General features: G+C 41.3%; 1 protein-coding gene across 2 annotated transcripts; it reads left to right on the plus strand.

Annotated features, from left to right (window-relative positions):
* The first annotated feature begins 10,768 nt into the window (after positions 1-10,768).
* On the plus strand, positions 10,769-12,042 carry BOLA1 (bolA family member 1). 2 transcript variants are annotated; one of them, XM_072644670.1, is made up of 2 exons: positions 10,769-10,918; positions 11,507-12,042. In XM_072644670.1, exon 2 carries the CDS (start codon positions 11,510-11,512, stop codon positions 11,933-11,935), a length of 426 nt encoding a protein of 141 aa, XP_072500771.1. In that variant the 5' UTR covers positions 10,769-10,918; positions 11,507-11,509; the 3' UTR covers positions 11,936-12,042. The 2 variants fall into 2 exon arrangements, with proteins under 2 accessions (XP_072500771.1, XP_072500772.1); XM_072644671.1 differs by having other exon boundaries at positions 10,800-10,967.
* The last annotated feature ends 2,855 nt before the right edge of the window (positions 12,043-14,897 follow it).

Consider the following 14,897-nt stretch of genomic DNA (forward strand, 5'->3'; position numbering starts at 1 on the left):
AACTCCTAATACTTTCTATCCAAGGCCTTGGGGGTGGGGGAGGCAGAGAGACAGGACCAACCAGAGTATTTTTGTTCTCACGAACTGTATAATCTTTATCTATTTTCCTTTAGTATTTCTAAAGGACAAAGCTGGGACAAAAAGAAACTAAGCCTCCCTTTTACTGAGCCAAGCAGAGGAATCTCAGCTCATTCCTTTCATAGGCAAATGACTTATGTTCCTTAAAGTATCTACAAATTACCCTCCTCACTTGTCCTTGAAATGTCCTTTTTTTTACATTTCAGTATTCCAGTAGACCGGGATTTGTATAACTAGCTTAGGCATGCTCAGCACATTTAAAGTGAACATTTGTTGAAAACCCAGTCATGAACAGCCTTATTTTTAATCATCAAATTAAAGAATTTAAACAATGAAACTTTTTTTAATTTGCTAAAAATATAAAACTGGGTTTGAATATTGGTTCTATTATTACTTATGACTTTTCAGGATCTTCACTCCCTACCCTCTAAAATGAAGGGATTAGATGACAATATTTAAAAAGTTCTATCTAGTCCAATGTTTAGATAGGGTCAGTAGATAAAATAGAGAATATTTTTCAAATTCCAACTTTACAAAGGACTCCTTATAATCAAATTTGTGACATTACCCTAAAATACAGAACATCCTTTTCAGCTTTATTTTACAAATTCAAAAAAAAAAATCTTCCCAAGGATGTTCCCTTAACCCTTGCACTTTTCTATGTAGGGCCAATATGGAAACTCAAAGACTAGTGATCAGAGGTGAATCCTTTAAACTTTAAAATATTAATTTCTTTCTTTTCTGATGTCAGTCAGCACCCCCAGGGTGTCCTACTATGGGCTACACCATAGAAAACAAAGTGGACAGGTGAATCAAACAAACATTTGGTTTATTTTTCTCTGAACAGTCAGTAGCCAAAGAGAGTCTCCAAGCAAGAGCAGAAACCTCTCTGAGGGCAGGAAGGAAGAGTGCAGACAATTAACGTAATGCCAACAGGAAGTACGTTCTGCCAAGTAGGAATGTTAATGTAGCAAGTAGGACAATGTCCTCCTTAGAGTCTCTAAAAAAGAAAGTAGAGGCCTAAGCCTGCAGATCAGCCTTCTCACTAGGGCTGTCTCCTTCTTCCTGATACTAGCGCTTAGAAGAAGCAGAAAAGGGATAGAAGTGGATTGTAGGGTCCCCAAAGTAAGGCCACTTGTCCTAGAACAATATAGTTCCTGAACAACTCAATCCTACCATATCAAGAGGATTGTAGATACATTGGGGTATACGCTTTTGCACACCACCATGGTAATTAGCATAGGGTGGAAAGATTAAGTCAAAGCTTATATGACAAATACCCCAAGGTTTTCTTCTTTGACTTTTCTTTATTTTGTAGTGGCAGGAAAAAAAGTAGAAAGAACTCTCAAGAACCTGCCGGTATAATAGATAGATCACCATCAGATAGAAATTATGAAAGCTGAGTTTGAATACTGGTTCTGTTATTTGCTACCTTTCTGGATTTCTATTTCCTTACCTATAAAATGAAGGGATTAGATGAAATAAAGTCCCATTTAGTCCAAAGCTTAGATGAGGAAGTAGATAAAAATGCCAGAATTTGTGGGCAGGCTTTGTGCTTGACATTTAGAAGGGAGCTGACCTACCCTTTGCTGTCTCTTTTCTGAAGATGTTAGATATACCAGTTGCTGGTCCTTCAGAGGGGTTGCCTTGGCATTGATGTAAACACCCTCCCTTCCCTTTCCGACCCTACATTGACTAGCACTAAGATGCCAGCTCCTCAGGAGAGGCCAGGTAGGGAGGATGCAAGAAATGGTAGCAGCTATAGTGATAGAATGACAAGAATTCCTGGACTCAACCATGGAAAGACAAGGCAGTAGTACATGCTGAGTTTGGGAATTCTGTCTGGGCTATGTAAAATTCCTGGAAAACTCATGGATTGGGGAAGAATTCTTAAATTTAGGATTATCATACATCTAAAGTTTAAGACCTTCAAAGCCATCTAGCCCAATGCCCCTTATTTTACAGAGAACCAAGGCCTCTGGATCTCTGGATTTTAAGTGATTTGCCCATAGTCACTTCAGAGGTGAGATTTGAACTCAGATCACGTAACTCCAGAAGATTTTTCCACTGGACTATATTGCTTCTTGGGAAGAGGAGAATTGTGCAGATACCCCTGAAATTAGAAAAGCCATCTAGGTTCCAATTCCATATTATTGAGAGCAAGAGGTCAACTGTCCCCTTGAATTGCAGATAATGCTGGCCCAGTGGGGGAAGGAGCAATGTGTCTCTCTCTCAATATCCCTAAACTCATTTCCCTTCAAAGGGAGTCCAAGGGCCCCTTGTGGTACCATAAGATTAGAGGCCTTTTTAAGTCCCTAAGGTGAATATGGGACCAAATAGAATGTTGGGAGAGGCCTTTAATTCTTCCACGTTTTTTCCTTCTTCTTTGAGGTGAATCTAAACCACAGGGTGGTGCTATCAGTCTAGAGCAGTGGTTTCCAAATGTATTTTAATTAGGCATGCCCCAGAAAAAAAACATGCTGAGACTGCACACCTTTCTCACATTTGTGTATTTACTCATAAATTATATATGTGTGCTATTGTACTAATATGTACATTATTTTAAAAGTATAAAATAGAATAGACTTATTTAAAACAGAATTATAAAAAATAGAAATAAAAGAAGAAATAAAGATGAATAAATTACATCTGGAGTGTTTTATTTTATTAAAGGTTCAAAGAAACTTTTTGTTCTTGAGAATAGTCACTGAATATACTTCACATAGCGCACTAAGTCTGGAGTCAGAGAATCTAGGTTCAAATCCTTCCTCTGAACACTTACTGCCTGTATGTCCTTGGGCAAATCCCCCAGCCTCCCTGAGCCTCATTTCCTGGGGGAGTTAAACAACCAGGTGGGCTCTGAGGCACCTTTACTTCTAGTTCCTTTACTGTATTAAAGAAAAAATACCTGTTTATGTGCCTAAGGGATAAGGAAGATTTGTAAGTCATAGCTATTTGTTAGTAAGTCATTAATCAGTTAAATTGATCAAGATAGTTAACTAAGCGGGTGAATATTGCTTTAAAAATATTCTTTTATTGGAGGATATCCAATATAAGTCAACTAATAGGTCCTAAAAGTCAATGAACATAAAACAGCTGTTCAGCAAGTTCTATTTCTCTGTATAATTATTCATCATACATACAAGGCAAAAGGGAATAGTCTGAATTCAGAGCTTCAACAGAGGTGGTAATAGTGGTGGTGATGATGATGATGGTATTCCTATAGAGCCTACTGTGCACCAGGAACTTTACAGATATGATCTTATTTGATCCTAGGACAATCCTATGAGGTAGATGCTATTGCTATCCCCATTTTACAATTGAGGAAATTGAGTCAAATAGAAGTTAAGTGACTTGCTCAAAAATCACACAGATAATAAGTGTGAGGCCAAATTTGAATGAGAGACTTACAGACCTCTGGCTTCCTTTAAGTCCCAACATCTTATAAAAAGTCTTTCCCAACCTCTCTTCAATCAGAGCCTTCCCTCTGTTAGTTATTTCCTATTTACCTTGTACATAATTTGTACATGTTTGTTTGTTGTCTCCCCCACTCGATTGTGAATTCTTTAAGTTCAATGCCTGGTACATAGTAGGTGCTTATTAAATTGTTCTTAACTGACCAGAGCTCTATCCACTGTATCACCTAGCTGTCATAAATTGCTGTAAATTCATTTTTATTTTTTGCATGATTTTCCTAAATGGACAGCATTATAATTCAAATTCCCACTCATATTTGGATATTTTTGTTTTGTTTTTAATAGAACTACAAGGAACATCAAGAAAGCCAATTTGGCTAGACCAGCAGTTCTCAAACTTTTTGGTCTCACAACTCCCTTATAATCTTAAAAAGTGCAACATATACAAAGTTCAAGAGACATCGGTCCAGAGTAATTAATCATTTTATTAATTATTGCTACTAGATTGTTGGGGGTGGAAGCTCAATTCCATGTGGACAGTCTCGGGCGGGTAAAGGTGGGAACTTCTAAATCTTAGAATTCTCATGAGGCCCCCCAGGAAACAGCAGGGAATCGAGGAGTGAGACCGAGCTATCTCGTGTATTTCCGCCTCTTCCCGTGAGAAACATGATGGGAGAGAGCATCCCCGCCCTCGAGACTGGCTCGGATCTGGGCACACCTATTGTTATCTAACAGGCACGGTATTCAGGTGCAAACTATGCGGCAGGAGAGCTTAATTAGGGTCAGGAAAGCCTGAAGGGAGGGGCCCTTACAGGACAGAAGGCGCCTCTTCCCTTTTCCTCTCTTCGCTCTTCCCTCCCCCCTCTCTCCCCACTTCCACTTCTGCTTTCATTCCCTCACTGTAAGATCTTTGCCTCCTTGGGAGATTTCTCTCTCCCTCCTAAGGAAGAGTTCCCCCTGCACATGTAACCGAGACCCTGAATAAAGCCTAACCCTTGTTCGACTCCGGAAAGTCTCTTCTCTCATACGTTTATCCAGTTTGGCCAGCCGAAGACCTGCGAGGTAAGGTAAGACTCGGGTAGCCCTCAGGCCTCTAGGCCTGGCACTAGATAATTAATAATGGATCAGTGGCACTCTCAAATGCCAAAGACCCCTCATGGAACCCACTCAAGGCTTACATGCCCTTGGAAGAGTGGGTGTTCCTGAGGATGGCAATCAACTCTGATTGGTAAATAATTAATAAGAGACATGAATATTATAATGAGAGCTGGACCTTAACTGACCACTCTTCCTCCCAGACCACCCCCAGCCTCAGGCAATCTAGACAAAGGATCTACTCCCAACCCAAGCCTAGTTAAAAACACAATGGACTTCCCCACTTTCCCCACTTTTCTAAAGTCAGATTGAGGAGAAAGTTAATCCAATCTCCTCATCATCAATGTCCTTCAAATGTTGGCTTGATCTAGTAGAGAATGAGGAACTAAGAAGGGAAAAAACCTGGATCTCCCCAATAATTGCTTATTTAATAATCATTTCTTTCAAAAAGTATTGTGGATCCTTCAAAGAGCTTTTGTTAAAACGGGTTATATCTATCAATGCTTACCACATTATTAATTAAAACATCCTAGTATTATTTTTAAAAATGGTTTTGACCCATCACATTCCCTAAAAGCATCTCAAGAGTTGCTCCCAAGAACCACACTTTGAGAACTGATGGGTCAGAGACCATAGAATACATGAAGGAGAGAAATAATATATAATAAAGCTGGAAAAATAGGCTGAGACCAGGCTTTGAAGGACTTTAAATGCCAAACATAGGAGTTTATATTTGATTCTGAAGGTAATTAGGAAAGCACTGGAGTTTATTTAAGGGGAAGGAGGTGACGTCATTATACTAGTGAATTAAGAAAATCACTTTGGTAGCTGAGCAGAGGGACAATTTGAGTGGGCAGATTTGAAGCTCCAGACCAGTTAGGAAGCTATAATAACCCAGGCAAAGTGTAAGCTGAGAAAAGGGGACTAGTGAGAGAGATGTAGGGACAGAAACAAGACTGGAGCAGGGTGAAAGCAAAGAACCAGTGACTTAACTTTATAAAACAGTGACTGGAAGGACAATAGTGTTCTCAGTGGTAAAAAGGAAGTTTCCAGGAGAGTTGTGATGGGAGAAAGGTGAAGAGAAATACAGTAATAAGATTTGCAATGCAGAGCACAGCCTGTCCAAGCCTGTTTATCCTGTGTGACTCATTCTGTTCCACCCAAAATGAAAAAGGAGTGGAAAAGGGAATTTTCCAATGTCACTTGCTGAGCTGAGGATGCCTCAGGATTGAGTTATAAGTGCGCTGAGCAGCTGGTATTCTTGCAATGAAGGAGGGAAATTGGGAGGATGCATTGTAGGAGGGGGAAGAGTGGGTGAGTTTTGGGTGGTAATAGGTAGAGGATTCATGTGATTGTTTTGGAAACAAGGCCCACAGTTAGTTAAGAGAGAGTAGGCAACCATTCATATTCCCACTGTCATACATCCTTTTCAGTTTATACCCTCCAGATCTAGATTAGCGGTCTCTCAAGTACAGGCTCTGACCTGAAGAAGAGCTGAGGCCTGACCCCCAAGGGATGTATGGTGAGCCAGTCAGAGAATGAAATTGCCTCCCATTCTTCCAGCAATATCCATTCATGGGGCTTGCCTCCAGCACAGCCTCGCCTATGTGTATCCCAACATTCCCCACCCACCCCCAATCTGCTCTCTCCTCCATCTATGCAGATTTCTAACCTTCCCCCTTCTAAGTTGGGTCCCCAGGACAGTTGTAACTACCAGAGCATCCATAGCACCCACACTGGGAAAACCCCAGGTACCCACTTGAAGTGTAGGCTTCAAAATTCAATGCAGTGAGTAAGAGACCTGCCTCTCTAATTTTCATTCTGGATGGAATAATTGAGAATCACAGGATCCATCCCTTACTGCTCAGACAGCTACCATCCTAGTTCATCCCTGAATCAGTTTTTGCTTGGACTATATTACAATGGCCCCCTCATTGTTCTCACTGCCTCAAGTCATTTACCTCTCCCATCTATCTTCTACATAATCGCCAAAATTATTTTCTTAATATGGTAGTCTTAACTATGTCATTCACCTATTCAGTAAACTCTAGTGGTTACCTATAGACTCTAGGATCTAATATTTTACCTTCATCTCATCCTTTTTTAATTTGTATTTTTGTGTAAGTTTTATAATTATAATTTATAATAGATAATTATTGGTACAGTACTATATAAATTATAAATAAACATACACATATTAGGTACATGATCAAGAAAGTTTGGAGAGCAGTGGATTCCTAGAATCCCTACTGGATCTTACCCAACAATAAACATATCTTCTTTTCTGCTATTCTCATAAGGTCATCCTTCATTCTCAGAGAGGACCAATGACATCAGGAGGGTGATGTCTTCCATGTGGATTGGATTTAAGTGAGGCAGAGCTACTCAAAGTCAGCCTCACTCTCTCCTCCAGAGTTATCCAAGTCCAGTGGCAAGACATAAGTCAAGACAGGGTATGGTGGGAAGCCTAGGCCTTTTTAAGCTAAATCTTTCCCAGGTTTCAGGTTGTCTGATCCATTCAGTAATTAAGAGCTAGGTAAAAATTGAGACAAAAGATGGCCTATGTCAACCTGAAAATTTGGTTAAAAGAGGCAAACAGACTAATTTTATATTGTTTATTCCCTTAAAGCTAGCAGTTACATGATCTTGGGGCCAGAAGGAAACCTCTGACTGACTAATACAAGAATGATCAGGTGTAAATCTGTTTTAGGAGAATCCAAAGATGTCTGTGTCCCTCAGATTTATGGCCTCTACATGTGATTCACTGTATCATGAGAAAGGAATTCTTTTAATTGAATAGGTTGTAAATACAATAATAAAAGAGAGTTGAGAAAATGTCAATTGAAATTATGACCCAGGATACCCAGGATATCTCCACAAAATATTAAGATAAGGAAAAAGTCCTACTATTCAAGATAGTGTCTCCAGTTAGGGGTCTCATAAAGTATGGTAAGTCAGCCTCATCTGACCTTGTGGACAGAAGAAGAGGCATTCTCTGAGTTTACTTCAGAGAACAAAGAGACTGTTAGGTCCAGGCTCTTCTTCTGACTGATTAATTCAAGGTCTGACCCTTACTAAAGTCCAAAAGTGATATTAAATGATTATCACCTAGTTTGCCATCACAAAAGAATCAGCCCAAAAGAGGAAGAGTTACTGACCAGAACAGAAAACAATTGCTATTTACACTTACTCTGAATCATCAAAACCCAAGCAACGAGCAAAAGAGGCTTAGGCTGGGATCTATTATTGGCTAATCAATGAAAGCCAGAGTGATATGGATTTATAAGCACAGTCAAGTGGCTCCATTTGAATTTCAATGGGCTTTTTAAAAGTCTGTTTTTTCAGAGCTATATTTCAAGAAATAATAAATGAAGACTCCATGAAACAAAGAGTTAATTGTCCCAGCTTCTTGAAAAAAAAAATGATGAATAAATGAGGGGATCTAGTCCCCAAACCCCAAGATACTTTGTGAAGTACAAATGTTCAAAAATTATAGTCCTTTGTACAAAGCACCCACATATAAGGGTATCACTCCCCACATAGACAGAAAAGGAGAAGAAGGAGGAGAGAAAAAGAAAGAAGAAGAAGAGGAAAAGCTCTTGATAGGTAGGTCATATAGCTCAGGTAAAAAGGGGGGAAAAGTGTGTGTGTGTGTGTGTGTGTGTGTGTGTGTGTGTGTGCAAGAACAGCCAGGCCTGGAATCAGGAAGACCTGAGTTCAAATCTGACCTCAGACATTTACTAGATATGTGACCCTGGACAAGTCATTTAACCCTGTTTGCCTCAGTTTCCTCATCTGTAAAATGTGCTAGAGAAGAAAATGACAAATCACTCCAGTATCTTTTCCAAGAAAACCCCCAAATAGGCTCATGAAAAGTCAGAAATGACAGCAACAAAATAATGCATGCGTGTTGTGTGTGTATGTGTGTGTGTGTGCACGCATATGTCCATCACCTACTGATGGTATGTGTCACACTCTTGAGCGGACAAACTGTACTTTACTTGCCTGTCTGTCTACTGTGCTGGCTTAGTTAGTCAGTAGCTAGCAAGGACCCTGAAAATTCTGTTGATACCAAAACTATTGAGACCTAGATATAAGCTATATTCTGAGTTTCCTGGTAGAAATTCTGAGGATATCAAAGACTGAATACCACCTGTGTAAATACAGAACTTGGAATATTGGGTCATAAAAGACAGATTCTGGCATAGTGGATGGTTTTGGGTTTACAGTCAGGAAAGCCTGCATTTGAATGATTCACACTCAAATATTGCTTCCTGCTCTTGGTAACTGAGTGACCTGCATCAAATTACTTAGCCCTTCTGAACCTCAGTATTCTCATCCATTAAATGGTGTTGATAATAGCACCCATCTCACAGAGTCCTTGTGAGGAACAAATAATGCTTTGCAAACTTCGAAGTGCTACACTAATAAGAACAATTATCATTTTAAAACTTGGGGCTAATACATACAAAGGTGACTGAAGGGATCATCATGGATAGAATTGTTACATATCCCAATTATTATATAGGATGTTCTCTATTCCAACATATCCTACCATTTTGGGGTATTTCACAGGTCTATTGTAAAAAAAAAAAAAAGACATTTTGTAAACCTGAAAGCACCATCTAAATGTGAGTTTTCAACTGTTAGTAGTATTATTTATTAATAGTCTGGCTGGATTCAAATATGAAGCCATTCTGTATCTTCCCCCACCCCATTCTTGTGTCTCCAGTTAGAATATCCTTCAAAATAAAATCTGAGATTCCTAATCCTCCTTTGATTTGATAGTAGTGATGGAAACCAGAGAAGTCAGAAAAGAAGTGGCAGAACCATATCACTTTGCATTCAACCCATAACCATAAAAGAGGTTATGATCTCCTGATCACAAATTAATTCTAATAACTTAATAAAGACTACTTCCTTGTCTTTATTAACTACAGAAGAGAATACAAAGAAAAACATTTACATTCTAATGAGGCAAACAATACATATATACAAGGAGCAATGTGAATGTATCTCAGGGCTGACATAGGGTTGGCATAGTATGGTAGAAACCTAGATGTCAGAAGGCTTTCAGATTCCCAACCCAGCTCATATACTTACTTGCTGTGTGACCAAGGACAAGGCATTTAATCTCTGAGCTTCTTTTTCTTCAACTATCTATAAAATGGAGATACTAATTACTTGTACTGCTTACCTTAACAGTTTACAAACTGCACAACATAAATGAGCTAAGATTATTAAGTATTTTGCCGTGTCCTTGTGTTAGGGAGAAGTAAAACTCTAGAGGTAGACACTCTAGAGGTAAGATAGCATGGTGTAGGAAATGAGCCCCTGACCTGGGAATCAGACCAGAATTCTAGTCCTAGCTCCAAACTAAACCAGTTGTGGGAGCTTAGATAAATCATGTCACTTTTCAAAGCCTCAGTTCTCTGATATGTCAAGAGTAGGGATTAGCTCTCTAAGGTCCCTTATAACCATTATCTTATAGTAATTATATTTAGTCTTCTCCTTAGGAGAATGTGAGCAATATTGGGCTTTATTCTTGTTTTTTCCCAAAATAATCAAAGGATTTTCCATCAGGAGCCTAGAACTTTATGGGGTTAGAAGTACCTTTAAAGAATCAAGGTAATCCAGGAATTGGCAAGCTTGAGGCCAAGTTCCTTATTTCTCTATTCTTACCTTTCCCATGCTGTGCCTCAGTTCCCTGTGGTTCAGGATGAAGGGGACTGAATACCAGTAAGTCTTCCCACTACCAGGTGCAATTTGGGAGAGCTATTTGATCAATGATTCATTCATTTGAACCCCTGACTACATACAACATACATACATATAAGTATATATTCGCATGCATGCATATATATACACATATAGGCACATACATGCATATGTGTGTGTGTGCAAGGTGACGTTCTTGGTACGCATAAAGGATTTACAACACTACCTGTCGTCTGTCTCTGGTTAAGGAATTGAGTATTGGGCTGTTGCTAAGGAGAGGGAAACAGTTCAATCGAATACACTGTAACTGATCCTCTTTCACGAAGACCCAGCTCTCCCATCCAGCCTCTGTTGACTGTAGGCTCAACTGAAACTCAAAGGAGGAGGGGGAACTACAACCCCCATGAATGCTCAGGACGCTGGTTACGCGGCATGTCGGGAATTTGGTAACCTTGCCCCACGCCCGCTCTCCAATGAGAGGATAAGGACTCCATTTCCCGGCATGCCTCCGAAACCGGGACTCCAATCCCCCGTGCGTCCTCCGCAAAAGTAGGAACAGGGCGGGCGTCACGAAGCCAGGAGCGTTGGAAGCGATCGACCTCTAGAGACAGGTAGAAAGAGGGGTACCGACCCAGTGTGGGCTCAGACATCACCCTTGAAGTACGTGCACCCCAACCCTTCCCTATATTCCCTGCCGCCATTAGAACGTAGAAAATACCAGAAAATAGAATGTTCGATTTGTATAGCCAGAGCTTAGCTCAGTGCGCGTAGTAAGCGCTTAATTAATACAACGTTCATTCATTGAGTCCGCAGCAGCAGCCCCCCCGCAGTGCGCGCGCGCACACACGCACGCACGCACTCTGCCCCCTCCCATTCCTTCTCTGCACCCACATCCCATACCTCCCCCCATTTCGTTACCTCCAGCCTCCAGCTCTCTGCGTTCTAGGCACCCCTTCCCTGCCACCCCGAGCTCTTTGTAGCCCTCCTCCTCGACGTCACAGAAGAATGGGGTGGGATCCCCCTACTCCCCCCCATCCCCGCCGGGTGCAGTTTGGGTGGGCTGCCCGAAGGAGGGCGGTTGGGAGCTTGGCTTGGGGGATGGGATAGGGGTGAGGTCGGGGTTTGCGTGGGGGTGTCCCTAAGTCCCGTTTGTCCTTTCCCCCCTCCCTGCCTTTCCCCTTCCCCCATCCTTCCTGTAGCTGATGCTAAGTGGGCTTCGAGTCCGACTCCTGGCCCCCAGGGCTGTGTCCGTCTGCGTCTATCAGTCCAGTGGCTGCATAAAGAGGGTAGGAATGGAGGGTCCTGTGGAAGCGGCAATAAGAACCAAGCTGGAGCAGGCTCTGAGCCCAGAGGTGCTGGAGCTTCGTAATGAGAGCAGTGGCCACGCGGTGCCCCCCGGGAGCGAGACCCATTTCCGAGTGGCCGTGGTGAGCTCCCGCTTCGAAGGGCTGAGCCCCCTACAGCGCCACAGATTGGTCCATGCTGCCTTGGCTGAAGAACTTGCTGGGCCTGTGCATGCGCTGGCCATCCAAGCCCGGACCCCTGCCCAGTGGAGAGAGAACCCCAAGCTAGACGTCAGCCCCGCCTGCCGAGGTGGGAATAAGAAAGACCTCCGTGGTGTCTCCTGAGACCTTGGAGAAGAGAGAACACGTGTATTCTAGATATGTGGGAGGAAGAGAGTGACTGACCTTGATTAGGGCCTGCCCTTCCAAAATAAAAATGTGGTTGTGTCTGACCGTGTCTTTGTGATTGTGAAACTGAGCTGAGAAAGTAATGTCCCATAGTGTAGGCACTCAAAGGACTGTTACGTGGCGCTTTATCCCTGTGGCTCAGAGAAATGCCGCTGGTTAATTCATCTGAACCCCTGCTTATGGGCAAGGTGATATCTTGGTACTGACACCAAGGAAGGATGGCTGGCATTGATTTAGAAATGAAAGCTTACAAAAGTGTGTTATATATTGATTTCAAACTTCATAATAAACTTAAAGTAGGCACACTGTACATTATATTCATTTTACAGATAGAACAGGTTCACAGAAGTAAAATGACTGATTACTAGGGAGACCATATCAAGTCAACAAACATTTGAGTGCATGTTCTGTGCCAGGCACTGGAAACTAGGCGCAAGTGGATAGAGCAGTGGACCTGGAGTCTGGAAGATTCACATTCACATCTGTGTGATCTTGGGCAAGTCACTTAATCTCTTCTTTAATTTTCCTTAACTGTAAAATAGAGATAATAATAGCACCTCCCTCTCAGAGTTATTGTGAGGATTAAATGGGATGATATTTGTAAAACACAGCACACAGTAGGCATGATATAAATGCTAGTTATTATCACTTTGCTAAATGCTGGGTATAGAAAGAAAGGCCAAAAATAGTCTGTCCTCAGTGAGATCACAAGTTAGTGGGAGAGCCAAGATGCAAATTACTATGTCCAAATAAGATATAGGCAGGAAACAGGAGATAATTTCAGACGCAAGACACTAACATTAAAGACGATGGAGAAAGGCTGCTTACAGAAGGTAGGATTTTAGTTGAGAATTGAAGAGTGCCAGAAGGTGAGGAGGGAGAGCATTCCAGACATGGGGAGACAGACAGCCAGTAAAAAATGCAAGGAGTGTAGAGATGGGTGTCTTGTTCAAAGAATAACAAAGAAGCCAGTGTCACTGGATTAGAGGGGTATAAGGTAGAAGGCTGGTGACCTTATGAATGACTTTAGAAGGTGAACCGGGAATTTCATATTTGGTCCTGGATGCAACAGGAAGTCAATGGAGTTTATTAAATACAGTGGTATCATGGTCAGAGCCATATTTAAGGAGCATTGCTATGCTGAATGTGACAGGAGAAATGAGGCAGGAAATCCTTGTTTGCTCCCTGTTGCAGATGTGGACGCCTACACCAAGGCAGTAGTAGTGTCAAGAGGAGTAGAGGAAAGATACTGCAAAGGTAGAATCAACAAGACAACAGATTGCTTATGGGGTGTGAGAGTGAAAAGTCTATGATGCCATCCCAAATGATTAGGAGAAGAATGGTGCCCTCAGCAGTCACAGGGAAGTTAGGAAGAGAAGAGGATATGGGGGGAAAGGTCAAGGAATGAGGTCATACTGAGTTTAAGATGTTTCTTGGAATATTCAGTTCAAGATATTCTATAGATGATTAGAGATTCAAGAATGGAAGTCAGAAGACAGATTAGGGCTGGATAGATAGACTTGAGAATAATATACATAGAGGGAGGAGATGAAATCAAGGGAAATGGTATAGGGGAAATAGTAAAGAGGACCCAGGACAAAGTCTTAGGGGACATCCATGGTTAGCAGGTGCAGCCTGGATGAAGGTCCAGCAAAGGAAGCCAAGAAAGATCAGTTAAACAGATGGGAGGAGAACCAAGAGAGAAACAGTGTTACAAAATTTCACATGGAGAAGGTGATTGACAGTGTCAAAGACTGCAGAGATAAAATTGACTACCATTGGATTGGCAATTAAAAAATCATTGGTAACTTTGAGAGAGCAGTTTGATTTGAAAGATGCATCTAAAGCCAGACTATTAGAATGTTAAGAAGAGAGAGGAAAGTAAAGATACTGATTGTAGCTAATCTCAAAGAAGGCTTAGCCACAAGGAGAGGCATGGGGTGATAGAGGGTATGGATAAATCATTTGAGGATGCAGGAGACATGGACATGTTTGTGCGCAGGTAAGAGAAGCATCCAGTAGGTGGCGAGAGCTTGATGATAAATGAAAGAGGGGATGACGTTGGAGACAATCTTTGGAGAAGATAGAATGGAATGAGATCACTTGTGTATGTAAAGAGGTTGCCTTGGTAAGAACCAGGGGTAAGGTTTAAACCCAGACCAGATCCAGTGTCTTCACTGCACTGCAAGTTTCATCTTCTAGAAGTTTAAAACTTAGTTGGGAGAGACAGGGTATGTTGGAAAGACGAGTAGAGTTGGAATAAGAGGACCAGGTTCAAAATCTGGAGCTTCAACTTAACTGCCTCGGTGACACTGGGGAAATGATGTGATGCCTCAGGTTTCTAAGTCATTAAAATGATTAGGATGAACTGGAGGTGGAGTGGAGAGGGTGTCTAAGGGTCCTTCTTGTTCTGAATCTTATGAGATCCTTTGACATGGACATAGTAAATATAAGTAGGAAGTGGTTTGGTTTGATGAAGTTGTAAGTCTGGGAGTTGAGAAACCAGTGTTTCTTTCAGTTCTTGTATTTGCTGATAACCAGATTTATAACTTTAAATTACTTCATCCTTATGGATCCCACCTGTAATATCATGAGGCAATTGCAAAATTGTAAAGATGTAGCTCATTGTTAAATATTCATTTTGAAAGCCTACTTGTTCCCTATTAATACCTTCACTGAAGACATCTTTATGTAGAGATAATACATAAAGATTTTATATAGATGGGAGAGGAGATTAGTAGTTATTTGTGTTTCATCTGTTATGTAACAGAGCTAAAGTTGTAGTGATTACATTATTTTCCAAGTAAACACACAAAATGCAAGTTATTACTGATCAGTGGTCAAGTCCTCTGACAGGTCTTAACAGGCAGGTGTTGGTAGGAAAGGGTGTTGCACATTG

The sequence above is a fragment of the Notamacropus eugenii genome, chromosome 2 (genome assembly GCF_028372415.1).
Source record: "Notamacropus eugenii isolate mMacEug1 chromosome 2, mMacEug1.pri_v2, whole genome shotgun sequence".
In the NCBI taxonomy this organism is placed as follows: Eukaryota; Metazoa; Chordata; class Mammalia; order Diprotodontia; family Macropodidae; genus Notamacropus; species Notamacropus eugenii.

What these genes read in the sequence shown, in the direction of transcription:
- BOLA1 (XM_072644670.1), top strand. Translation starts at nt 11,510, where the DNA reads ATGCTAAGTGGGCTTCGAGTCCGACTCCTGGCCCCCAGGGCTGTGTCC.